The 26,349-nt window shown below is 45.6% G+C and overlaps 4 protein-coding genes across 10 annotated transcripts in view; all 4 read left to right on the top strand.

Moving 5' to 3' along the window:
* Positions 1-26,349, top strand: part of LOC120956844 (mRNA (2'-O-methyladenosine-N(6)-)-methyltransferase) — a 218,602-nt gene that overhangs the window by 41,559 nt on the left and 150,694 nt on the right. The window lies entirely within an intron of this gene.
* LOC120958786 (T-related protein) lies at positions 1,730-14,694 on the top strand. Its single transcript, XM_040381793.2, has 6 exons — positions 1,730-3,060; positions 10,545-10,890; positions 12,119-12,239; positions 12,788-13,696; positions 13,767-13,951; positions 14,019-14,694. Exons 2-6 carry the CDS (start codon positions 10,595-10,597, stop codon positions 14,449-14,451), a joined length of 1,944 nt encoding a protein of 647 aa, XP_040237727.2. The 5' UTR covers positions 1,730-3,060; positions 10,545-10,594; the 3' UTR covers positions 14,452-14,694.
* Positions 16,346-17,179, top strand: LOC120959247 (ninjurin-B-like). Its single transcript, XM_040382510.2, has 2 exons — positions 16,346-16,914; positions 16,993-17,179. The coding sequence occupies exons 1-2, from the start codon at positions 16,495-16,497 to the stop codon at positions 17,092-17,094; spliced, it is 522 nt and encodes a 173-aa protein (XP_040238444.2). The 5' UTR covers positions 16,346-16,494; the 3' UTR covers positions 17,095-17,179.
* LOC120955150 (1-acylglycerol-3-phosphate O-acyltransferase Pnpla3-like) overlaps positions 18,674-26,349 on the top strand; it is a 209,451-nt gene continuing 201,775 nt past the window's right edge. For 2 of the 7 annotated variants that reach the window (XM_040375699.2, XM_040375697.2), the window contains exons 1-2: positions 18,684-18,972; positions 21,004-21,665. In XM_040375699.2, coding sequence (XP_040231633.2) covers positions 21,506-21,665 — 160 coding nt within the window. In that variant the 5' untranslated portion in view covers positions 18,684-18,972; positions 21,004-21,505. Of the gene's footprint in view, positions 18,973-20,603; positions 20,815-21,003; positions 21,666-26,349 lie in introns of those variants that run through there. The other 5 variants (XM_049608730.1, XM_040375702.2, XM_040375701.2 and 2 more) reach the window with 5 other exon arrangements.

Below are 26,349 nucleotides of genomic sequence, written 5' to 3'. Positions count from 1 at the left end.
TTGACGGCGACTTTGGATGGACCTTCCCGGGCACCTACCGGCCACACCACTGGCAGCCGACCTGACAGCTTGGTTCGCTTGAATTAATTTCAAGTCACGCCAAAACCTTTCAGCCCCGCTCGGCAAAGGCCATGTGGAAGGGTGTTCGGATTCGGTTGTCTCACTTTTTTCGGTGACGGCCTGCTCCATCAATCTGCGTTGCTTTTCCCCCCTACACGAAAGCAGCACCAAGCAGCGCTCCGCGTTCCAGAGTCAGATGGTAGAGGCAAATGTTTGCGGGAAAAATTAGAGAGATTAAAAAAAAAACGGTATCACGACAGCGGCGACGACACGACCACCGAGTGATGGTGTTGTTTTTTTTGAGGGGATGAAGAAGAGGATGCAAGAGGAGGAATGATACAGGGTCGATCGTTTGTACAAACGTTTTCGATTGAACGTTTAAATAAGATCATTGCGTCCTTTTTTCCTTCTTCTTCAAATGAGCCCTAGATCGACCACGGGCACGAAATGAGGTGAGCTGAAAGGTAAGCTTTCTCAATTCCACTGAAAGCGGAACACTCGGAAAAGAAAGACTGCACAGAGTTAGTTTGCATTGCTTTGAAGTCAAGTGTAAGAAGCTGTTATTTGCTTTCGACAGACTATTTTGTCATTTTTCTTTCCTCGAGCAGGAAAAACATTCAAAACATATCAAATTGTATGGTTTTTTGCTGTTTTATCTTCATGTCGAATGCTTCATGTCAATAAACATTATTAAGTTTGTAGATAACGCTAATGACAACGATTTAAGGAAACAAATTTAAAGGATTCTTGCAATCAATGGTTATGTAAAAAGAACAAAAATGAACAAAACGGTCGAACAACATAACAAAAAGTCATTTAAAACATAAAAGATGAAAAAGAGAGTTAGAAGTTTTGAGCTCTTTACAGAATCAGGATACAATAATACAAGTAAATGCAATTTCTATTAAATAACGAATAACGAATCGGCACCAAAAAGATCTAATGGAGCGTTTTTGATTATAAAAGTAAATTAAGCACAAGCAAAAAACAAAACAAAACATAAAAGGCATAAAAAACAAAGATAAAAAAAATAAGATGGAGAAGAAATATTGTTGGCTGATTTGCTATAATCAAGCTCAATAAACCTTACTTCAGCTTTGCATTAATTAGTATTAGGAGCGCAAAAAAGAAAAACATAAACTGCAAACGCTAAAACTAATGTAACCGAAACACTAAAATCGTCTCTCTTTACGCATATATTTTCGGTTAGGCCCTGAAATTAGTAGTATCGATAAGAAATGTGAAACACTGCCAACAACAACCAATGATAAGAACAAAACACAAGTAGACTACAAAAAAGAGTTGAATAGAAAAAAACAACACACCAAAACACAACGCGGCACATTGTGCTCGAGTGGCCATAACCGTTTACGATCCACCATAACGATCACCCTTGCCGTCCAGTGTGTTGCCTTTTCTTAGCACCCGAAAAGGGAGGAGCTAAGCAGTAACCCGGCCGGGCCCGGTTGCCAGAGCAACGACACCACACAGGCACACCTGATACTGGTAGTGTGCAGCGCAGCTGGAAGGTGAAAACAAGACAGCCAGTGGTTTTGTTCCCGCACCACACTCTCCATTACACCTGAGCCGTAGGGCTTCGTTTTAGTTTTCTTGAGTGTATGTTTTTTTCTGTATCTGTTGCCGCTAAAGCGCAACACCAGGCGAGATGGGTTTACCATGCTGCCGTTTTACACACTCTGCTGCCGGCCATCATTGCGTCGAGAAGGACCTCGCGGTAACTTGCGGTGCGCGTTTGCGGTTCGCTTTCGGTGTGAGTGCGTACGGCGGAGGAGTTCAGTAAGCTTTGCAAGCGCGATCAAGCGACGAACCTTGTTGCGCGCAACGAGTGCCTGAGGTGTCAGTTTCAGTTCAACCCAAACCATTCCTCTATATAGCCTCTAAAACAGTGCGCAGTGTTGAAAAGGTGAATTATTTATGATCTCCCACCAACGGGTGTTTGCGTGTTAGTGATTGAGTGTGTGTGTGTGTGTTTGTCTGTGACAAGTGTGCCAAATAGGATCCGCGGGTGCGGGACCCCCATTTCAGGAGAGGAGAGTGTGTCAAAGTGTCAATCGAACCATCGGGTCCGTGGAGGGTGAACCCGTGTGCCGGCAAACGAGGTGCGAGCAGGGTGTGTAGGTGCGCGCGTGGGAATATGTTGATTATTTATAAAACATTTGACAAACCCATACTAATTAATTAGTGTATATCCATAGCATTATTACAAAGATTATTATTAAAATTGTCCATATTTGTGGACCAGTGCGTGCACGTGTATGTGTGTATATGTGTACAAGCCAATGCGTCGTTATTCTTTCACGTACATACGATTTCATTCATAATCCTTCCTCTCTAACATTGATCCGACCTGTATCTGTGTGTGCGATCTTGCTTGAAAAGTGAATGATCTTTGACACCTTCCCGTCCCGACCTCTTCAACACTTCTGTGCGCTAGAACAGAGGTCCTAACGAGGTGCAAAACGTTGCGTTTTTTGTAATTGACGCGTGTGTGTTTTTTGTGAGTGTCTGCGAGAATTATGATTGTCACACTGCAGTTCTAATCATCCTACCGAACCGGGCTAATAAATTTACAGTTTTGCAAATTGTCATACCAATCTCTTTGGCGGTGTGATAATCGGTGTGCCAATGCTCCAAACTTGTCCAAATTTTATGTGTGCGTGTGTGTGTGTCTGTGTGTGTGGTCAGCAAACTGACTAGTGTGTGCTTACGCTCCCTACTGTCACTCCAATAGGCGTGCTTTTGCCGACGGAAACTCCTCGGCACAGCGGACGACGCGGGTGCCAAACGGTGCTTAAAGAGGAGATAATTTTCCTAATTGCACAAGAAACCCACCCCACACAAAAGGCGGTGATTAACGGAATCCAGCCAATTTCATCCACGCTCTGCTTCTGAGGATCTTGCGCGCGCGCGCACGCGAACACATCTCCCACGCGCATCGTTCGCACCTCAGCACCTCAGCGGGAAGAGAAAGAGGGAAGGGTAAGTTGTAGTATTGAATTTTGAAATCAACATTAAAACACTAATCCTTTGGCATACGCTCCCGATCTCCAATCTCCTTCCTCTCGGCTCCCCCCCATTTGGAAGCGTGAGAAAATTCTGCACTGCAATGCGACAAACTCTGTGTTGTGCTGTGCTTTTTTTTGTAATAATTGAAGATGGACCACCCAGCCAAATCAGTCTGCGGCTGTTGGACAAATAGGTGTATAATTTGAAGCTGGCGGCTGACAAAACATGACACGACACTGGCAAACACTGCTATGGAGGTAGAGCTGGGAGAAACATCCACGGAAGAGCAGTGTGTGCGTATGCAAATGATTGAGATCAGCAACAACTAAAACAGAAATGGAAAACAAAGCAGGAGAAACTTAGCGGCCAGCGATGACGTGCTGTTGTGTGTGCTTTGTGGGAGGGAATGTTTTATTTTTTGGCGATTTTATGCCGTGTTGCTATGGAGGATGGGTAGGATTTGCAACAAATCCTCACGACAAACAGTATTTGTGGACTTGTGCTGCAAGATCATTCGCGATTTGATGTTTAATAACAGTCTTTCGAAATATAAAAGCGTTTTACCTTTCATGTAGTATGGTTCTCTCCATCGGAAATGATGAATGGTTCAACGGGCAAATTAAGCGATGGTATTTCCACATTTGAATTTGAATTAACTTTTTTAAGTAAAAATCATAAGCCAATATGTTAAAAATTGCAAGAACGCTTATACTCAATTTATTTTACTCATTTTTTTTTTAATTGAGGATAAATTTAATTCCTTTTAATTGAGCTTTATTGAACTGAACACCAAGATGAACACTGCAAAAAATTAAAATACACATGCTGTTAAATTATTCATTTTTTCTGTTACCATGCTTTAGCTGGACTAAAAGTTTGAAATTGAAATGGATAGGCGATTTTTTGTCTACATTTTCTACACATTATTTGGTGTTTATTTGAAGTAAAGTAAAATTGCAAAAGCGTTTAAAACGATAAAAACTGTTAAAGGCTTAGGATTAGTACTTCAAAAAACAGCTACAGACATTTATCCTACAACGCCATCGGTATCAGTAAGGGATTACATGGCATTCAAAAAAAAAAAACAAAATTTAACAGCATGATTTAATTTCCTTGTGAGTATTCCGAACCACAACAAACAGTTTAGAATATTTTTTTTTCCAAGAAAATATAATTTCATGTTTTAATATTGTCTTACTTTAACCGGAATTTTGATACCTTTCTAATTGCTTTGCAATACTTTGTGATTATTGACATGATTGTCATTAAGGTATTTGCATGAATTTCAAAGCATTGTGAAACAACTATTAAAATATTTGCTATATTACCTAAATGGGTTAGCTTGATTCAGGCAATCTTCCACGTTGATTAATTAATCGATTTTTTTAATAGCGTATTTCTAATTCTATAAGATCTACTTTATCCTCTATCTTTTTAAATGTTGTATATTACAACAAATATGTAAGAAAATATTTGTAAAGAAAAATTAAATAATAAAGGTTCAGCACAGTTTGTGACAACATGACAGCTCAGAAGACCATGTTCTAAAGAGAAGAATAAATATTGTGTAAAACAGATCGTTTTTTAATTTAATTTTTTTATCAATAACAACCGAAAAGATGAAAGATTGCTAAAAACTAACTCAATCAAACACTAAATCAATAGCTCAACAATCTAGGCATTAAAAATGATTAATAACAACTGAATGGTTAACTTCCTAACTTGATCTACTTCTGGATTATTTGCTCTATTAGTGAACTAAAACTAACTACTAAAAACTACTATTAAAAATCATATGCACCATTCAAAAATCATCTGGTTGCTATAGATGATTCAAAATCCAATGTCTGTTTATATGATCTTTTTTTTAAATGGTTTCTCTCCAACAAACGTACATACATTTCCAAACAAGCTCAGCGAACGTACACCAGATGAGTGTACAAAACATCGTTACCTATCTGATCGGTGGATTTCCCAACAATGCTTTGCCATCGTCGTCACACCGAATCGATGAACTAATTTTTCCCTTCCCGGAAAGTATGTTTTCCGATCGATTCTTTCTTTGCCTCTTCTCTATCCTCCCCCTTTCATCCACAGAACAGTCCCGGTGCGAACGTTTGTGTCGCACGCTTGGGCAGAAAATTCGGTCCAAAATGTGTGCAGTTCGCTCGCTCGCTCGCTCGCCCGGCTCAGAAATGTATAAACACCTAATTAACACATCATGACATGTAGCCTGCCACTTAGCAACACACGAAAGTGATACAATTCAAATTACGAGTTAATTTTTTACGACGGCAGTTCGGGCCGTGCGTTGTGTGAGCCCGTCACACACCATCACTACCACCGAGCGATCACCTTCCTTTCCTCCCTTGCTCGCATATCTTGTTCGAATTCTTTTCGGTGGTGAAGTTTTGGTTGGCTTCCCATCGATGGATTGTTCGATGAGTTTTCTATGTCGTCTATGGACGTGGAGTTTGATGCTGTCCGTTCGTCGTTTTGCGCATCGTCCAAGTCTCGCGGTGACTTGATACGCCAATCTAGCGCGATTTGACCTCTCGCGGGTTTTTGCTCGCTTGCCAAAGCCAGCTTTTTGGTTCGATCATCACCACAACCACCACTCGAGGATGGATTATCGAGCGCCCCATTCGAGTGTCTTTACAACCATCGGAAATGTCTTAATTATTTCAGATCACCGCCCGTCACCGTTCGCGGGCACACCTCTTGAGCACCGCCAGCAGCAGTAGTGGTAGAAGCGCGCGAGAACAACAGCGCATTCGATGGACTCGATCGCGGTTTCGGCATCACATGTAAAGGAATATCCCATGCCATAATACTGCTTTTATGGCAGGGTACTCCAGTGTGCCGGCAACCGTTGGTCCAGCCGGTGTCTGAAGTGAGGCCGTCGCGGTTGACGAGGGCATAAGAATATGGTCTTCCTGCATCCCGTGGCTCGAATCTGTGTACGATCTGACGCGATCGTGCAGCAGTGCTTCGACTTCTAAAGAAGCGAATCATGTAGAGGAAGCCACTCGATTGACCAAACCAACCACTGCATACCATACACCCTTGCTTCTTCTGGACCCAATATCAATATTTTATTATTTTTATCTCTTTTATTGGAAAATATCATTTAATTTTTATCGCTTTATGGGCGTCAGTGGTTCTGGCTGCTGCCGACACTGCTGCTGCTGCTGTCAATGCGTGAATGTGTGCGCTCGCGCAAAAGGGTCTAATCGCGGGCCGATGTACCGCCGGGGCCTTTAAATCCGTGCCCGAGAATGAGGCAAACGGGCACACCGAAAGTACAGAAGCCGTCCGTGCCGGTGCCGTTCGAATGGTCGCACGGACAAGGTCAAACGTTTGGCGTGATTCGTACCGCGCTGAGATAGGAGAGATTACAATAGACTCTTGCGCTCCTCGAGAAGAGTGCGCAGAAACCTTTATTGTAGGACGATAAAACGAGCGCTTTCTGCTTGAAGCCGAGATTAAGAAAGCTCTAATTGTTTGCGCATTGCATACATACAGGCTGATAATGAGCATCAAGGCGCCCTTTGACCCTTACTGAGAAATCTTGAGTCCAGATAAACCCCTGCCGCAAGCGTGAAATGAGAGCAGCGTTTCCTTGCCGCTACATGCCGATGAACCTTTCCCGCATCCACACTCACACACACACACACACGAAACAACACGCTCGAAGTGTAATTTACAACGCTTTAACCTTTTTTTTTTCTTCATCGAAACGCCCCGCTACACTCCGTCTCCATTTCCCATCCGACCTTCGACCGTGGTGGGAAAACGAAATCAAAAGAACTTTGCCGAACAACAGTTTCGGTCCCGGTTTGGTTTCAAGATGGTACGTGCAATCTTCACCGGATTCACCCGGTGCCAGCCAATCTGGGAGTTTGAACTGTGCCGCGGCAACAGTGCAAAAGCGGCCATAAAACCGTGTTCCCGTGCTCGAGTGTTTTGTTGATGAATCAATTAATATTTCTCTGATTTATGTGGCCACGCCGTCGATCGTCTTTCGCATCGTTCGTTCGCTCGCCCTGTGGCTCGATCGCTCAGCAGCCCAAGCTTTTGCTGCTTTGTTTTATCTGCTTCTTCCGACGAAGCCTCTGGTAGGACGATGATGCTCGTCACTGAAAAGCTTTGCGTGCCGGGGTGCTGTAAGCCAAACACGTTTTGAGTGCAATCGAGAGAGAGAAAAAAAAACGTTTCGGCATTCAGCAGTTTTATTGGAGGTGCCGGATTCTTTTGATTTTGACAGCAAAGCCCTACTACCTCGAGCACCAACACCGGTAGCAAAAGTCCCTCGGTCCGGTACCCTTTTTTGTGTGCGATAGTTGGTTGCCAATTTTGGGCTCGGTATATGCTTCTTGATATGGTGGCAAATTTCCACCTTTTAACAATATCAATACGCACACGCGCGCGAGCCGACGATCAGAGGGGGGGGGGGGAGAAGGGGGTTTGTTTGCTCACACACTCATTCCACATTTAACGCGCTCGATAAGCTCCGATCGTCTGATAAGTGTTACGTGTCGGTTGGGGTGCGATTGCGTACTTTCGTGACGTAGCGAAGTGACCCACGTGACGGATACGTCACGCACAAGCAACAACAAAAAAAAGCGTCAACGCGTGCGAGGAAAAGCGCAAAAAAGGGTTCGTCGCTTCCTTCGAGATTCTGACTTTTGGTAGACCAATTTTCCATTGAACGTACACGCATGCCATCTGATCTGCGAGGTGTCACGCCGTTACGCACACTGCCCTATGTGCGTTGCTAATTTGCAAGCCCGGCGACGTAAGCATCGAAATGTTAATTCGTTTATAATGGTCCATCAAACGGAGGTGGCTGGGGGGCAGGGTTTTGATCGTACCGGTGCGGGCCGGCATAATCCGTGTGTAAAATAGAAGAGCCTGAACAAAAAACCTGAGCTTGGAGAAGCTTGGTTCGACCGGTTTGCAGTAGATTCAAATAAATTAGATGAACATGTTCGCAGTTGCAACGGTTGACTGGGAACATGTGTTTTATCGAATACGATTTTGAGTGAGGCGTAGCACACTTCTAGCTTGGTTTGTTGATAGTTTACTTAAATTTTGTGATAGTCTATGTGATAATAAGATTTGTGGGATATTCTAAAATGTATTATTAATAGATTAAATACATACGGATGTTTCTAGAGTCTTTTCGTTAAGGGGTTTCTTTTAATGAGCCAGTATACATTTATCTTCGCTCAAAATTCATGCCCTACCGGTCAGGAAACAAGTTTATCCTGCTCGTATCATGCAATAGTTTGAAATCGCACTATCTAATAAAACGATGACCTTGAGCTCGAAACTCGAATGTATCAAAATCTGCCCGTTAGGAGCAGGGATTATTGTTGAGCCAAATTCGCTAATAAAACACGTTTGCTAACAATGCTCTCTGTTCAGCATATTGACTACGTTTTGTTGCATTCTCTGCATTTCTTGGCATGCTGGTGTTCTTAAATTAAGATAGTTGGTGATTAAATTTAATGTTTTAGCGTATGATGGATTGGTCAATCATTACTGAAGGGTTTAAAAATGACACTTATAATGAACAGTCTTGAATAAACTAATGTGTATACGTTTAGACGATCTTTTAGTCTTTAGAAGAATTACTTGTTAGTTCTTAGATATTTTAGTCTTTAGATAAATTAGTTGTTAGTTTAAAGTAGAGTTAACCTTCTTGTTTTTACTAGGCAGAAAATCTCTATAAGGTTAACTCTACTTTAAACTAACATCTAATTTCTCTAAAGTTATTTGAACTCCTGAAAAGCCCTGTAAATCTATTGTTTTAGTTTGGTGAATGAAGCTGTTCCGTAAAAATGCTTTTTGGCCTATGCATAACGTATCCGGTCACTTCACGTGGGTCACTTCATTTGCAAAACATTTGCATCTTTGCTATATATTGGAAATTTAGTTCTTTTTATGCGACGGGAGATGGAAATCTAACAGAAATTCTCAATGATCCTTTCCAATAAGGGTGCCCAAGGGTCCAATTCCTGTAACTTAATGTGATTTTCCTCAAGAAAGAATCAAGAAAGTGTCCCAAAATTAAGTGAACCGTAGAAAAGCCTGTCTGTTTTGTAAGTCTGTTTTTGGATGATACTAATATAGTTTGGTGCGTTTGAAATTACTGGTTTTATGAAGCATGAAGGCTGTGCAGTAACATATCTACAACACTAAGCTATACATGTGAAGCTTTCAACTGCGGGCATAATTGGTACAGGTTTTATTCAGCTTTTGCAATTATTAAGCTATCTTTGGTAAGAAGTGAAAGTCGAAAGTTGGGAACAAGATCAAAAGGGTGTATTCAACCTGACTTCTTAAATCATAAATTTAGACCTAGAAAAAACCTCTGCGAATCAATGAATATATGCTGCCAAGATTGCAACGCTTTGCCTATGTTTTTTTTATTGTGAAATCCACCATCTTTAAAAAATGCTCTACGTAATGCTGCAACAAGAAAACTACCACCATTTTATGCGTACACCTGAGTTCCCCTATACCCTTTCTTTAACCTTCGCTACACCCTTTTAGCTTTGCTCAAACACCGTGTTGGTTTTCCTGTTTCGTCGCAGATCTCATTCCGGCGGCCATTCCGAAAAAAACCGACTAGCCCGACGCCTTTTTTTGGTATGTGTGGTCCATCGAAACCATTTTTGTTTTTGGTTGTTGGATGCTTTCCTTTAACTTTTCGTGTTTCGATTTGCTCACGCTGCGCGACTTCAATTCCAAGGATTTCAATTGTGGGGCCCGACGGGGATGTGGTGTCCGGACGGGCAGCGCTTGATCAATTCTCCCGGGGCCCGGGTTGCGCGCTCAACCGCGTCAACGCACGCACACGCAGACGGATGGGCATTATTTTACGATTTGTTTGCACCCGACCGGATCGGTGTTTGAACAAACGATCATTTTTCATAAACGTTCCAGGTTAAACCCATGTTGCCCCTTGGTCCGGCTTGGCCATCGCCTAATGCGCACCGGTTTTGGGGCGTTGATTCGTCGCCCTCTCCCGGTCGGGCGCTCACATACCAAAAGAGCTCGATGATGAACAATTTGTACATTTCTTCTCAACTGAGTGTGTGTGTGTGTGCGTTTGTGTGTTTTCTCTCGATAATGTTTGCCGATCGAAGGCACCGTGTTTACCTATTACCGCTGGCAGCAGTTACAGTCGTGCTGCTTTTGGTGTCGTTCCCGACACCCGTTTGGCTGCGGGCGGCACTTGACTACAAATCTTGGAGTTTTTTTTTGGCTCCAGAAGCATACAGCGTTTGCAGAAAACTTTCCAATAGTCCCCGAACGTCTTCGGCGACAGCTTCCTTCCCCCGTTGCAAAACTGCTAACACATTCCGGGTCAGCCAGCTTGCGCGATTTACCCGCGCTGTAAAATGCACCATTTACCAGTTGTTTACTAATTGTGTTTGCCTTTCTAGCTGCGGCCGTAACCAGGCGTCGAAACCTTCCCACAAGGGCCAGCAGTTCGATGCGATCGGTCGATGAGATGGCGACGTCCCACATACTGTCCGCCATCGATCCAATTATAACCGGGTCGGCAAACACTCCGACCGGCGGTGGAATGAACGGTACCGATGCCGGTTCCATTTCGAACGGGGCCAATACGGGTGGCGGTGGTGGCACCACGACGCTGCTGCAGTCCGGATCGACGGTGATGGGACGCGGTGCGGGCGATCGAAGCCTCTCGGTAACGCTGGACGATCGGGATCTTTGGCTGCGGTTTCAGAACCTTACCAACGAGATGATCGTCACCAAGAATGGCAGGTATGTACAGAACGCATCTGGTTTGTTAGTCCAGCATGATTGGATCTATAACTCTTGATAGGGTTGATTTAAATATAAACATAGAAGAATTGACTGCTGCTTTACCAGCATAAAGTAGTTTCTGGCAGGATAAGACTGAGGAATTAGTTTAAGTGAGGACTCGTTGAAAGCAAATTGCATAATTAAGTACCAAATAGGATCCATAATTCGAATGAAACCTCATCGAATCTTAGGTTCTACATTCGGGTGTGGGCAGGCAGCAACTGCAGCTCTAGATTGCTGCAAAAGACCATTTAAAACTTCCAGTTAAATAAGCACAAAATACTAAATAACGAAAGTAAGACCTCACACAAACACAAAAAGCTATGAAAAGAGTTGCTGAGGCACTTATAAGATAACTTCAATGCTAACAATTGAATGGAACTTTTTAGCAGTCCTAGCTTATCACTCTATTTTACCATTGTAATTATTCCTCTTGCTTAGTTTAAACCGAGTAATTTATGACGTATTTCTTGAGAAATACGGTGTACCTTTGGAATAAGAAGGCATTGGAGATATCAATCAATGTAAATTTGCTTCAAAAAATCTTCTATTTGACGTCAACGCGGACATGCCGGCCTATACAGGCTTTCAAGACTTTATTCAATATCACGTAGCCGGATAGTCAGTCCTTACTACGGGGGGCGGTCCATTCAGGGCCTGAACCCATTATGGACGTACATAGAGATAGCAATGGTACATCACGGAATTTACGTTAGATATATGACGCATACAAAGTAAAATTGAGCTGCTTGAATACCTTGGTTGATGACTAACGAATGAACAAATATTGTCCGTCAAATAAAAATAGATTGAACCATGAAAAGAGATAATCCAGGCACCAGGGTTTAAAACTAACCGTTTACCTTGCATTCTCTAAAATGTACTTTCATAGTGAAAGTATTGGTTTTTAGTGTAGCATCTTGTTCACTAAATAATCATACAATTCACTTCAGAGAGATAATCACATAATGAACTTCTAGACCAATAATCACTCGCGGATATGGTATTACCTTAACTCTCTAAAATAATTCTCTTTAACATGACTGTCTAGGGCCTTGTACATCATCTACCATATCAAATTTTCTCTCTTAAAGGAGTCACAGGTCCCTAATCATAAAGATACCTATTTCAATACAATTCAACTACAATTTCTGTTTTCCAACCATCTCGCCATCTTCCATCATAGACGCATGTTCCCGGTAGTTAAGGTGACCGCAACCGGGCTCGACCCAACCGCCATGTACACGGTGCTGCTGGAATTTTCCCAAGTCGACTCGCACCGCTGGAAGTACGTCAACGGCGAATGGGTAAGTTGAGCGGCTACCTGCAAGAGAGCTTTGAGCGGCCGCGGCATCCGGGACGGTGGTGCATCACAGTAATGATTAGACAAACACACACACACACACATACAAACACACTGTAGCGATTTTGCGAAACAGTTTGTGCACGCGGACAGCATCCCTGAAGCGGCCGCGGCTCTTCATCTTGATGGTGCATCCTCCCCTCTTTTTGTCTACTTGGTTTCTCCTCGCTACACCGTAAAGGGCTCTCACTTGTACGGATCTGCTGTGTGCATCCACTAAAGAGCGCTTGTTTATTCCGTAACAAACTATTTACATTACGCTAATTAATGCACAGAAACAACAATTCCTCCCCCGTTCGACGGTGGTGCTAATGAGAACGGACCACACCGATGGCCGTTATTGCAAGGGCTTTTCGTGTCCCGTGCATCTCGGCCTCCGGTTCCGGTGCACCCAGCACAATTTGCAACGAACCAACCGCTCGGGCCCCGCGATGCACACCATCCATTCCGTTACTGTACGGGTTTCGTTTCGCTTCTGTTTCTCTTCGTCAGGTTGCTGGCGGTAAGGCGGAAGCACCACCGCCGAACCCGGTGTACGTGCACCCGGAGTCGCCCAACTTTGGCCAGCACTGGATGAAGGAACCGATCTCGTTCGCCAAGGTGAAGCTCACCAACAAGACGAACGGCAATGGGCAGATCATGCTCAACTCGCTGCACAAGTACGAGCCGCGCGTCCACCTGGTGCAGGTCGTGTCGGATGCGCGCGATCAGCGCAACGTTCACACGTACCCATTCCCAGAGACGCAGTTCATCGCGGTGACGGCGTACCAGAACGAGGAGGTCACCTCGCTCAAGATCAAGTACAACCCGTTCGCGAAAGCGTTCCTCGATGCGAAGGAGCGCCCCGATTCGGTGTACTCGCGCGAAAGCTCCACCTACGGCTGGCTCAACTTTCATCCTTCGTACGCGACGGCCCAGTCGCCGCTGCAGGCACAGGTCGACCGTTCCTACCAGCATCCGCACACGGTCGCCCGATCGAACCGGGTCGCGCCGTACACGACGCAGCGTTCGCGCAACACTAGCGGCGGTTCGTCGCCACAGCACAGCTCGTACCTGCCGCTCGATTCCGTTTCGTCGCCCGTCTTCTCGTCCTACCCGTCGACCTGGCAGACGCAAACGACGGCAAGCGGGTCGTACTGGAGCAATCCGACCGGTTCGGCGGTACAGCAACCACTGCTCGGTACGAACCCGGGCAGCCCGAACTCGATCGCTCCCAACATTTCGCCAACACCCTCGAACGGGTCACCATCGTACGCGGCTTCATCGCCATCGTACCCGGCAAGTCATCCGGCGCTGACGCCACAGCATCCGCAGTACATTCCCGTGTCCAGTGCGCAGATGGAAGGCATCTACCAACCGTCCGGGTCGCCGCAGCAAATCTACACGCCTTCAAGTCATCAGGTAAGATGCTATAGAGCTCTTGTAGTGACTCGCACAACAACTAACGGTGTTGCACTTTTAATTCGCACAGATTTACCATCCAACACCGACACAAGCATCGCCGAACCATCAGCTGTATGGCAATGTGCTGAATGCACCTTCCATCACGAATCTCGGGTATTCCACCTCCTGGCACAGTGCCAGTGACTTCAGTGTCTACCAAAGCACGTACCACTACCCGACGGCCGAGTACATCCCAATGATAGGAGAGATCAAGTAAGGTTCTCTTTAACATCACCATCGTAGGATCATCTCGTGACTGTAATTCCTTCCTTTCTTGTAGCACTTACAATCATCCCTCGGACATCACGGAGCTGACATCAGTCGGCCCGGCAACTCATCGGCATCTGGAACCGGCGGCTGCCCCGTCCCCACTGCAATACCATCACCATGGGCATCATGTCAGCGAAAACTCATCCACCTTGCTCCCTTCACACCATCACCATCCACACCACCACCATCAGCAGCAGCATCAGCAGCAGCAACAGAGCCACGGAACGGCAAATGTGCAATGTACGGAAAATCAAAGCCCCGAACCGGCGCCCGGAACGGTGGCAACCAGCAGTGCTGCCAGTACACTCGGCTCGGTTGCCTCCTCTCCCGGAGCGGTCGGAACGGCGGGCCAGCTTTCGCACAGCCCGAACGGTCGAACGTCGCTGAATGCGGTTGGCAGTGCCTGGACACCGTTGACACCACCACAGACGAGCAGTATCTGAGCAGCGAGACCACAGTTACAGCGAACAAACAGGGATGAATTGCAAGTTTTCGTTTTTTTTTTTTGCTTTAGTCCCAGAAAAGGAACTCAGCTCTGGGGAACGCGGAATTTGTGCTCCAGTGGTGTGAAAGTGTATCCAGTGGGAGATGGGGCGTTGAGGATTTTAAAAAGCGTTAGTTTTAAATAGAAATGCAATTTTAAATTAATGTCCAACTAGATAGAATAAAGCTTAAGAATGTGTGAAATTTAACGGTGCGTTTTAACTTTGGTGAAGCTTGTATGAGAAAATTTGCTGATTGCTAATGCTTATCTCTATGGCGCTATTTTTGTAGAGCTCGGGAACGCTCATACATTCGCTCGTTTCAAGATACTCTATGCTTGATAGCGCCTGGGAACGAAAGTAAAACGGTGCGACATGTTCAACAAAACGCCTAAAAGTAGGCAAATTACGAGATCAGGAAATGCAACTTAAGGTCCATTTAGCGTGTGAGTGAAAGTTAATCTAGAATGTTCAACTACAGGCGGTCCCCGAGATACATGGTTAATGAGGATAGAAAACAACCGCAAAATACCGCGTATCTCGAATTTCAGCGTAAGACAAATCTAGTAATTTCCAGCTAATTTTTGTACTACCTGTATAGTGAAGTGAATATTCTGTTATCACTTCTGTTCTAAACTCCTTTACGGTACCACCGTTAAGTACTGCTGTACTTGAAATTGATAAATTGAAGGTAATGGATGGTGTCTCGTAGTACAGTCGTCAACACGTACGACTTACCAACATGCCCGTCATGGGTTCAATCCCCAAATAGACCGCGCCGCCATACGTAGGACTGACTATCCTGCTATGGGGGGGAATCAATTAGTCACTGAAAGCCAAGCCCACAAGTGGTACAGGCAGGCCTTGACGGGCATCGGTTGTAGAGCCAAAAAAGAAGAGAAGAAGGGAATGGATGGTGTAAGCGTTTCAAATGGAAATGGGAGTCAGAAAAATGACCAAACGCTGATCAAGTGAAGGAATGAGGCATCCTACATGTTTTGTAACCTTAACAATTGGGTAGGATAGGTTCTATTACAGTAATATTATCGTAAAGATTCTTCCATCCTTCTCAAACCTGTGTTGGGGTAAGAGGTGGGACTTACTACCAATATCATCATCATCACCGCTAACAACACTGGACATGCTTCTTGAAGAGACATAAAATGTATAGAATATGACGGGACCGTCCAAATGTTCATCTTAAAGAAACAATTAATCTTGAGGAGACCGCATCTTAGAGAGATTTCGCAGTATTTGTGTGCTGCGTAAAGGTTGCAAAGGTTACCGATATTTGATGTTGTTCTTCTGAGAAGTAGGATGGCGTGGAATCGAAGTTCTACTGAAAATTACATCTCGTGATCCGTGTTAACTAATGGCTTATCGACTGTCGGTGGTACGCTTTAAATACGTTTTATCTATTCAGATGAATTGCTTGCTTTTGATCACACTACACATCGAATACAATCGAACCGTTCCAATGGTTTAATATATTGGTTTATTTAATTCAGACAACAAATGACACATGCGTGATACCATATCAGAAGATACATATGCAAAATTTGCAAGATAAATATCGTGTGTAAACATAAAAATTCTTAATTCGATCGGACCGAATGACTGACTCATGCACGATGACCAATACATACGGCTTAGAAAAGAATGATACACACATACTGCTTATGTTTAAGAGTATGATTAATAAAAAAACACATAAGTTTAACTATTCTTAGCTAGATTAACATACGATTTTTGATCATTGAATCCAATGGATCATTCGTTGCTCGTACGTGTCTTGAACGTGACACAGTTATTCAGTTTTGCCGCTAACGTAAAAGGAGCTCGGTGCAGTCCCATTTTGTGCTAGTCGTAAAAGGTATTAGTTGTAAGATTTAGGTAAAGTTGGTGAAAGTGGTTGAGTGCGAAGCAATCCAATGTGAAGGCCGAAGGTATATCCAATATTGATAAACCATATTCGTTGACACACTATTCAACAGAATATTCGTAATGGATCAGATAGTCGAAAATCCAATGGAAGAGGCGATCGAAATGGTCGATAAAACGGACGAGCCGAATGTACTCGCAGCAGACGCAATGGATGCGTGTGCAAGTCCAACAGACGTTAAGATAACTGTATGCGTACAAAAAGGAGATATTCCTATGGAATCACTTGGCACATCAGACGAACACGATTCAACGTCTGATCATGAAGATACAACAACATCCGCCTCGCCGAAGCGTCGTCATCTGCCGAAAGGCATCGTGACCAGCGCGCTGGATATCTCCCTGCTGACGGCCAATGCTAACCAGTTGCGTCTTCTGCTATCGTACAATGAAAAGTCTAGAACATATTTTGTGTGCATCTCCTTGGTCATTATCTCGCTTGTGATGGAGATCATGCAAGGGTTGGGTGTCATCGTCATGAAGGTGTGTACTAATTTGGGCATTTGGATTGTGGATAATTGTTAGGATTTTAATTTTTATCAACATTTTGTTTTTCTTTAGAGCTATCCAAAGATTGTACCAAAGATGGGCATAACCTTATCAATCCTTGTTGCTGTCATAACGGTCGTTAACGTACTGCTAGCAGCTTTACTTCAAGTATAAACCAAAGAAATGAATACGGTCGGTTATTTAATATCACAACGTGCTATCAATGTGTACCAAGGAAATAGTGAGTTCGCACTCGAAAGATATGGTATATGATGGGTGTTAAAAATGATGAATAAAAATGATGTATAAAAAAACGTTCCGAAAACATTTATAAAAATATAATCTTGTAAAGTTTGGTAGTTTTTTCGGGTAAAAACACTTTATTCGCAATAGCTAAACATCATCGAATATCGAGCTAGATATTTCAAAAACAGATTGTCAGATTGCATGGAAGTGAACAAATTGAACTTTATTAAAAAGTAGAGCCAGCAGAATATGATAATTTAACGCAAATTAATCACCAGATTGAAAAAAAAACATCCTGTCGTACTGTAGCCTTCTTCTATTTGGCGTAACGTCCTATGTGGACAAGCCGGCCTATCTAGGCTTTCGAAACTTATTCAGTACCATGTAGCCGGATAGTCAGTCATTTATGCGGAGGGGGGGGGGGGGGGGGGGGCGATTCCATGATCCCATGACGGGCATGTTATTGAGTCGTGCGAGTTGACGACTGTACGAAGTTAAACGCAAGTTATACTTAATTCTTTATGTTATAAGGGCCTATTATATTGACTCGTTTGACAGCTTTTACCTCGGGTGGAAAAAATGAATCGGTCTTGGTCAATGTTGATTCTATCAAGAAAGAGAAATCCACTGTCAAAATTATTCCAGGTTCGTCCAAACGATTTGGCAACAAAAATTGCCACAACATGTTCATACAGTCGAGCCTTGGAAACATATTCTTTGAGGTAAAAAGGTTATGTCGCGGGGCATGGAGCTTTCTCAAGCTGAGCAAAGATTCTCAATCTCTTGTTGAAGTATCTCAAGCAATGTGTATTGGAATTTTAAACATTTTGTTTGTTCTGTGAATGTGTATTACAATTTAAACTCGCTTGAAATAATTAAACTCAATCATTAGGGAATTAATTTTGCATTTGAATCGTTCAAATTTAACGTGTGATATGAATTTTCCCAAAAGAATTGTCTAATTTAGCAAATTGCGCATCTCCGAATCCGCGTATCTCGGGGTCTACCTGTACCCTGTAGCGACAATTTAAATCCCAATTGACGATATCTATGCAACCGACAACTTAAAACAGTGTTCGCCCTAAAGTATGCAATCCATAGTACAATCGTGTTCTAAACTAATTTCAGAACTTGGTGTGGCATCGAGAACAACACACAAAAGCAATTATTCATTGTGTAGTTCTACATTCAAGATCGTTTTGATGTTTATTTTAATTCGATAGAATAGTTCGAAACAACTCCTTGGCTTCATAATGGAAAACATTTAATGAATCTGTTGAAATTCATCATTTGTTCTAATTTCCAACGGTCATTTCAAAGCATGACGTTCGGTTTATCCGTGCCCGAAAGAGCCAACAGCACACATCCCGTGTCCCCCTCCAACCGTCAGCGGCAGACGAACCGCGGTCGAACGAAAACTCCTCCGTGTAAACACGGGCGCCCGTTTTCCCCTCCGGCCCAATACCGAACGACCGAGCCCTTCTCCGCCCGCGGTGCGTGCTTGCTCAACGCCGCGTTCTCATATCGTAGCAAACAGTTGGACGGAGCGGGTCATCCGAGAGCGAGCTCGCGTAGAAAAAGAAAACAACACTGGGTGTGTCGTCGTCGGTGTGTGTATAGAATAACGTACGTGCGCTAAACAGGGAAACCATCTACCAAACCGTAGAGAGAGCGTAGTGCCATTTTTTTGTGGTTATCTTGTTTGTTTCAATTATAATACTGCCGGGTGATTATACTACTACTGCACGTGATGTGCGAACGACGGGTTCACGATCAAGGATAGCTTCTTTCAGTGTGTGCAAACAAGTACGTATACGATGTGGTTGCGGTGTGGTGCAAGCCGCGGTTGTCATGTTTGCGAATCGTTTAATTGTCATCTCTTATCAGAGGGGAGGGGGGGAGAATTAGAACAGCGCGCACTGTGGCAGGGCTGGCCACAAACACACACACACACACACAAAAGCCGTACGTCAAACAATGCCAAGGTATAGCACACACCTTGTAATTGCGCTGTGTAAAGGTGCGTGCAGTAGAAGCAGAAGAAGAGCTAACAAAACGCCCGATGGAAGATTTTTTGCGGCGGTACAAATCAGTGCGAGTGTGTGTGTGTGTGTGTGCGAGAGGTTGTAAAACAAAATCGGCCACAGCCGTGTGCGGCGGCGGCCGTCAAAAGGCAAAACGGTTTGCGAACGGAAAAGCAAAAGGAAAGAGAGAGAGAGAGAGAGAGAGAGCGCGCACGAGGCGAGCGAAAAAGCGATCAAAAAGAAAACGTCCGTTACAAAAAGGATAACGCTGCTTACACATCCTGCGTGTATACACGTGCGTGGCGTGCGGTAGAAAGAGAAGCCCTTACAACGACGCGGCCTGTTGCAAAGAGAGTGTGAGAGAAAAGAGCACAGATACAGTACAGTGCGCGCCGTTTTTTGTCTTTTCACCCGCCGATGTAACGATTTTTGACTCCGGATGGACTCCCGGAGGCAGTAGGAGAGAAGGGGGGTGTGCGTGTGCGTGTGCGTGGAAAGTTTCCTGTGTCCGGAAGCAGGTAAAGGAGGAAAACGGCCTCGGCACGCTAAATACGCTTTTTCGGTTGCCATGGAAACGGGGCCCCTCGGCCGACCCGCTTTCGCGTACGTGCGCGTTGGAAGGTGTGCAGAAGCGGGTCAGGTGTGTGTGCGTGTGTGTGTTTGCGGGGTTTGCTTTGTGATGCTTCTTTGGAATTCCGAAAACGAAAAAGGCGCGCATACTGTGCTGCCTCTGTGTGGAATGTGATTATTGCAGCCGCTGCAACAGCTGTTTGCAGCTCCATGTGTGTGCGTGTGTGCATGGTTTGCATGTTCCGTTGCACTTTACATGGTCACGCCACCTTCTTCAATTTCCCTCTCTTTGCCTTTTAAAAACGCTGATAAGCAATGCGCTGCTGGTGTGTGTGTGTGTGTGAGAGAGTTTTCCGAAGGCAACCTGTTACACTCGTGCCAGCAAGCAAGCAAAAAATACAACTTTCAAGCTGAATTGAAGCCCTCTCACGAAACGGGCTTTTGTTTACATCACACACACACACAGCACCCTGGAACGCAACGAAAACTGCATACATAAAGCAAAAAAAGCAATTTGGAAAGAGAGAGAGAGAGTGAGAGAGAGCAAATTTACGCAATAGAAAGCAAGAAGGAAAAAAGTCTCCACGGGCTCTCCTGGAGAGTCTCGCTTTTGGTTGTGTGTCGTACGATGATGGTGATGTCAATCACACTTCCAACCGTCCCCACAATCAGTATACGGACTCTCTCTCTCTCTCCCTCTCTTTCCATGCTTGTGTGTTTGTGTTGATACGATTGACCGCAAAGTAATCCAACAGGGAAGAAGCGGGGGGGAGGGGGCGATAGGCGGTCGGTCCAGCAAGGGGTGAAATACGTCGGGTAGGTGGTATAAAACCGCGACCCCGGCTAGCGGTCAGCTTTCAGTCTACTTCCGGACGAGCGCGAGCACGTACACGGCACAGCACGCTCGCACGTTCGAAACCGCTTTTCAGTCGTGTTTGACCCCCCTTTTTACGACCTTTTTTTACACTAATTCACCAATTCAAGTGATTGGTAGTGACCTAAACGGTGGCGAAGGTTTTTTTTTGTTTGGAGCACAAATTATCATTACACGACGGTACGACCTTTCCCGCGCAGCAACCGCGGTTTTAGCGCGTTTCCCTTTCAAACCTTTTTCCCCGTCCAAGCAGGCCACAGGGGTTTGTTTGTTTACTGCTCTCCCCCGTGTGTTGAATCCCTTTTCCCCTTCCCCTGATTTTCTAAACTAATTTCCGCCCTTTTTTCTTCACCTTCTGTCTCGTTTTAGGGCCGACAGGATGTAAATCATCATCTCCCCGACATCGGAAAACAAGGACAAGGTTTCAGTGCGTGTGTGTGTGTGTGGTTGAGTGTGAAGTGAAAGAAAACAGCTGAACAAAACACACCCACCCCCACCCCCAACAAGGACGTGAGCGATCATTCACATTCCGAGCGTCAAGTGCAGCGAAAAATAATCATCTTTAAACGGAAATATTCCATTCCAACAGGAGTGTGGTTCGAGGGGGTTGAGGCGTGACGTAAATACTACTTGTGGGCCGTGTGTGTCACGTGTGACAGCCCCGAAGTAGACAACGAAGCAGTCTCTGTGTGTGTGTGTGTAGTGCGCGGAGTGTTTATAAAGTTTTAAAGCTACAAAGCAGCATTTGTTTTGTTGGGTAAAGCCTTAGAAAAAAAACAAGTAAAAAAAGGGATAGATTTTCTTGGTGATTGTGATAGGAGGAAACCAGCAAAAACCAACAACAACGACATCAATTTCGCAACCTCCAAAGATGAATCTATCGTTCGCCGGGTGCGGATTCCTCGGCATCTACCATGTCGGTGTGGCGGTGGCGTTCAAGAAGTACGCGCCGCATCTGCTGCTGCACCGGATCAGCGGTGCGTCGGCCGGTGCCCTCGCCGCCTGCTGTCTGCTCTGCGACATGCCGCTGGGTAAGTTGCAGCACCCGCCGTGTTGCTGCCGAGCGCCGAATCCCTACAAAATCCTTTACAGCTTAGCAGGCCGCCCCAAAAACTGCGAATGGGCGAGAGGAGCACGTGAAAACGTGAGGCATGAGCGGTTTCGGTGGCATTGACGTGATGGGAAATTAAGGGTAATTAAAGCTACACCAAAAAGAAGAGCTACCCATGGAGCAGGTAGTGTGTGTGGGTCGGTGTCAATGTCCAGTTTGGTCGTCAGGTGCATTAAAATCTGCTTAACTTCTTCTACCCCTTAATAATTGTCCTCATTAATGAAGGCGTTTTTTCTTCTTCTTCTTCTCCGCACTACTTGTAGGAGCGGAAAAGTACTGAAGGTGTGCGGGTGTGTGGAGGGTTAGAAGCCGGAGCGACAGCGATTATGAGCCCCGTCTTCCGTCACAGAAAGACCGGGGCAGACTCACAAAGGAAAAACGGGGATGTGTGACTGGCTGGCAACGACCTTTTTGATGCGTTTTGATGCACTGACAATGCAATTTTTGTTTGAAGTTGGCGGCACGCTATGTCAAGAACGTCAGGCCGAACAGGCGTCAAAGTCCGGGTCTGTTTGCCCATGCCTCATCACCCCATTTCGAGCGATAGAAGACCAAACAGTCAATCTCTATCGATCTCTAGCAGCAGCAGCAGCACAATCGGCTGGTTTGTTTAGCCTCGAAACACGTGTCCCGGGCGTCGAATGGACATGCTTCCCGGAAGGCGGCTTTAGTGGAAAGGGGAAGATTATTACTCACCAGACAGTGGCATGCATATCAGCGAGCGCGCTGAGAAGCCTTTCAAGCTGGCCTTTGGACCGAAATCCCCGCTCCAAACAATAAGGGCGCGCACTGAGTTGCTGCCGCCATAAATTAAGCCGCGTTGGAGAAAGATCCCAGAGAGCCACACAGTACGATGAGTCGCGCCGTTGAAAGTGCAAGTTCTTTGTCTTGGAAATGCGGGTGGGCGCCCGTTGCATCTGAACCCAAGACCGGTCCAAATCGGCGGCAATCCTGCTTATCAAAACCGCCGCGAAACGAAGGGGGAGGGGGTTTGGGATGAAATTTGATCCATTTTTAATCAATTCGGAAACTTGGGAAAGATAAGCGTCTCGCGGTTCACGGCTGACGTCGCGTGCCGTAATCCTTATCGGCATTTCAACACAAACCCTTCGCCCCCAACAGGCACACACACACATGCGGAACTAAGACAAAGCGATGAAATCACTAGGCTTTGGAGCAAAGAGGTGGTGGAGGGATTTTCGAAGCAAAACGAACACAAAAAGCCCACCAATGCCCTTTGGACACGTCCCGGGCTTGATCAGGTGTGTGGGCGTGTATGGGAACTTATGCGCTTCGAGAAGGAAATATACACATCGTTATCAGAGCACCCCTTCCCTGCCTCCTCTCTCTTATCGATGGCGCTGGGCCGGCTGCTAAGCGGGTTTTGTGCGTTGTTGAATTGAACCACAACCCGTGGCGATGATGATGATGATGATGAAGCCGAAGAAATGCGATTTTGGGCAGTGATTGAAAATGAATTAACGCATCGCATAATCGAAACCCCCACCTCCTCAGCAACCTTGAAATGCTTACTGCGCATTAGAATTCGGGCGCCAGAAATCAAGTACCGCCGGCGGTCGTGTCGCAAGCAAAAGGGGTCCGCGCGAAGGGGTGTACCGGGCTGAGTTGATTATGACGCAAAACGCAACGCGACTGATGCGGAACAGTGTCGCTGTTGGTCGTTCAATGGACACAGCGCACTGTGTGTGTGTGTGTGTGTGCTGGAGTACGGAGTTGACTAGTTTGCCATTCCTTCACAAGAGAGAACCTCTCCGCGCAATTAATATAAGGCTGCTGGGGGGGTTATCAGCAATGAACCGGGTTTACGTACGTGATTCGATGGAGAGCAGGGACGCAATAGATGGATCTTTTGCCCCCCAACCCCCCCTCCCCCCCCCCCCATTTTAAATGGTTTTTGGGTGGAATGTTTTCGACCTTTGGGAGCATCTTTTTTCCCTCCCGCCGAGAGTTTTTACCAGCAAATCCGTAGGCAATATTGTTGCGGCGCGTTTATTTGGGTTATTGAACCGCGCGGCGGCGTGCATTTGCTTCCGCACATTATCATCTCGTTCGCGTAATCGGCCATGTCCAAAGCAAAAGAACGGCCGAGGGGGGAACCGCATTTGGTTGGCCAATGTGTGGTGTATTGTTGCTCTGTTTGTTGCCGTTCGGCCAGCAGTTCGTGCCGCGAGGCGTCTCAGTTTGTTATGCTACTTTGCGTGTGCTTACCGCGGTGTGTGTGGTGACACAGTTTAAATCGGGCAAGAGACAAAGCACAACACAGAAATTAGGTCTCCGTAGCGACAGCCAGTCAGTTGCCAGCCAGCAATGTGGAATTAATTAAACGCAACCTGCTCGCTGCTAGGTCAGTTCTAGAAGCGTTTACGCAAGGGAAGGCGTTGTGCACGGCCGAAAATATGTCTAAATGATTCAATTGTCGCAATGTATGCGATCGTGTGTGTTGCCTCATGCCCACGTGAGAGTCGAGATCATCATGTACGATCGGCGAACAAATGCAGTTTCCAGTTGCATTGAGCCATACCAGTACCATAAAGGCTGTTTTGTTGTTGAAACGAAACACTTTCCCTTGCGACGATGGTATCACACACTTGTGCTTACTTCGCCTTTTTGTCTAGGCTAGCTATATCTGATGATGCAGCATGGCGGGGGCGAGAGATGATGGCATCGGACGGACGCGTTTGCCCAATACGGCAACAAGATTGCGTGTGAGTGTGGTGGCCCTTTCACTTACCTCGATGGCACCACTTTAGCTCACTCACGTGCAGATGTCGGTGTCTGTACAGTGCCTTTACCATCATCCGCCTGGCACATGGTCGCAAGCATGATCAATTTGGCGAAAATTGCGCCAACGCGACGCACATTTTTCGCACAAGGTCAAAACCACGTGCAATATTCGCTCTCTCTCTCTCTCTCTCTCTCTCTCTCTCTCTCTCTCTCTCTCTCTCTCTCTCTCTCTCTCTGTCTCTCTCTCTCTGATGCGGGTGAGCGGACAAGATTGTTGTAAACAAGTTGTTTTGGTATCACGCGCATTGCGCCTTTCTTTCGCATTGGTGTGGCGGTGTAAGCCATAGAGAGGGAGAGATAGAGTGAGAGGGAGATTAACAACGACGAAGGGCAGCATTGCGGTTGAGGTCATACGCATGGTGACATTGCGTGAGTGCTATTTATAAAGACGGTTCTCGTTGATACTGAACCCATACTGGTGCTGGAACTGATAGTGAATCTATTCCGGTCCTGGATTTCATGCTGAACCCATACCGATCCTGGAACTGATATTGAACTTCTACCGCTCCTGAAATAGCTTCCAGTTTGATTCCTTTCCGGAAAGTGTATCTGGACCTGTTCCGGATTGGAAATTAAAAATGAACTTGGTTCGGGTCTGAAACTGATACTGAACCCATCCCGGTTCTGGAACTGTTCATGAATCTATACCAGTCTTGAAATTGATGTTGAACCTATACCGGTCCAGGAACTGATCACGAACCCATACAGGTCCTGGAACTGATACTGTATCCGTACCAGTCCTAGAATCGACACTGAGCCCATATCAGTCCTGAAACCGATCATGACCGCCTAGCGGTCCTGGAACCGTTCATGAACCTATACCAGTCCTGGAACTGATGTTGAACCCATACTGGTCCAGGAACTGATCTCGAACCCATACTGATCTTGGAACCTATTATGAACCCATACCGCTTCTGAAATAGCTGCAGGTTTAATTCCTTTCCTGGAACTGTATCTGGACCTGTTCCGGATTCGAAACGAAACATGAACCTGGTCCGGGTCTGGAACCGATACAGTTTCTGTTCTGATCTAGTAACAGATTCCGCTAGTGGACGAACCATACCTGACAGTACAGGTAAAGCCTAGGAGATAGCGTAGGAATTAAGCGTAGACTAGAGGTGAAAGAGTGCTCAAGAGATCCAATACCTCTGCAATTGTGTAAACAACAACAAGAATTAAGCGTAGGAATTTTAGCTTATTAGTGTACAGTGATTCCAGTGGTCGGCCACGTGACAGGAGCCACGGTGGACTTTGCGCATAGCCCACGAGACAGATGAGTCAGTGGCCGTGTGTCATCTGCCTGTCCAATTACGACCAATTTTTGCACAACGGACAACATGTGCCAGTACGCTCGTGCTGCTGCACGTTGCACTTCTATCACCAAGCGCTAGCACGCTGCTCTGCAGCCGAATGCAAACTTCCTGCTTGTCTCGACACGCTTCTTCCCCCCAAGACAAAGGCAAACCGGTGGAGAGAGAGAGAGGAGACCATCACCAAGCGTAATCGGCGTGCAACTTCCACCACCAACCCTATAAAAGCGCCTGGATCGGCCGTGTGTGACGCAAATTGATGGCATGATTTGTTGTTGCGTTGCTACAATGGAAAGCCAACCGACACGCACACACCACACCAGCAAAATGCAACGTTTATTAGAGGCAGCTGTTGTTGCTTCGCCTCTCTCAGTGCATCGCCTCATCGGCCTTACACCAGCGAACAGCCGGGGCGATAAGAAAGTGGGGGGGGGGACTCTGTCGATTGATCAATTCAATGTTGCTAACAATACATCCCATAGCACCCCA

Source organism: Anopheles coluzzii, chromosome 3 (genome assembly GCF_943734685.1).
Source record: "Anopheles coluzzii chromosome 3, AcolN3, whole genome shotgun sequence".
NCBI classification, from domain to species: domain Eukaryota; kingdom Metazoa; phylum Arthropoda; class Insecta; order Diptera; family Culicidae; genus Anopheles; species Anopheles coluzzii.
This window is presented reverse-complemented; position numbering and strand designations above follow the sequence as displayed.

Excerpts from the sequence above, each read along its gene's own strand:
- LOC120958786 (XM_040381793.2), top strand. The coding sequence starts at position 10,595 with ATGCGATCGGTCGATGAGATGGCGACGTCCCACATACTGTCCGCCATC. Across the intron at positions 13,697-13,766 it reads ACACGCCTTCAAGTCATCAG|ATTTACCATCCAACACCGAC; the intron begins GTAAGATGCTAT and ends TAATTCGCACAG. Across the intron at positions 13,952-14,018 it reads CCAATGATAGGAGAGATCAA|CACTTACAATCATCCCTCGG; the intron begins GTAAGGTTCTCT and ends CCTTTCTTGTAG.
- LOC120959247 (XM_040382510.2), top strand. The coding sequence starts at position 16,495 with ATGGATCAGATAGTCGAAAATCCAATGGAAGAGGCGATCGAAATGGTC. Across the intron at positions 16,915-16,992 it reads TGGGTGTCATCGTCATGAAG|AGCTATCCAAAGATTGTACC; the intron begins GTGTGTACTAAT and ends GTTTTTCTTTAG.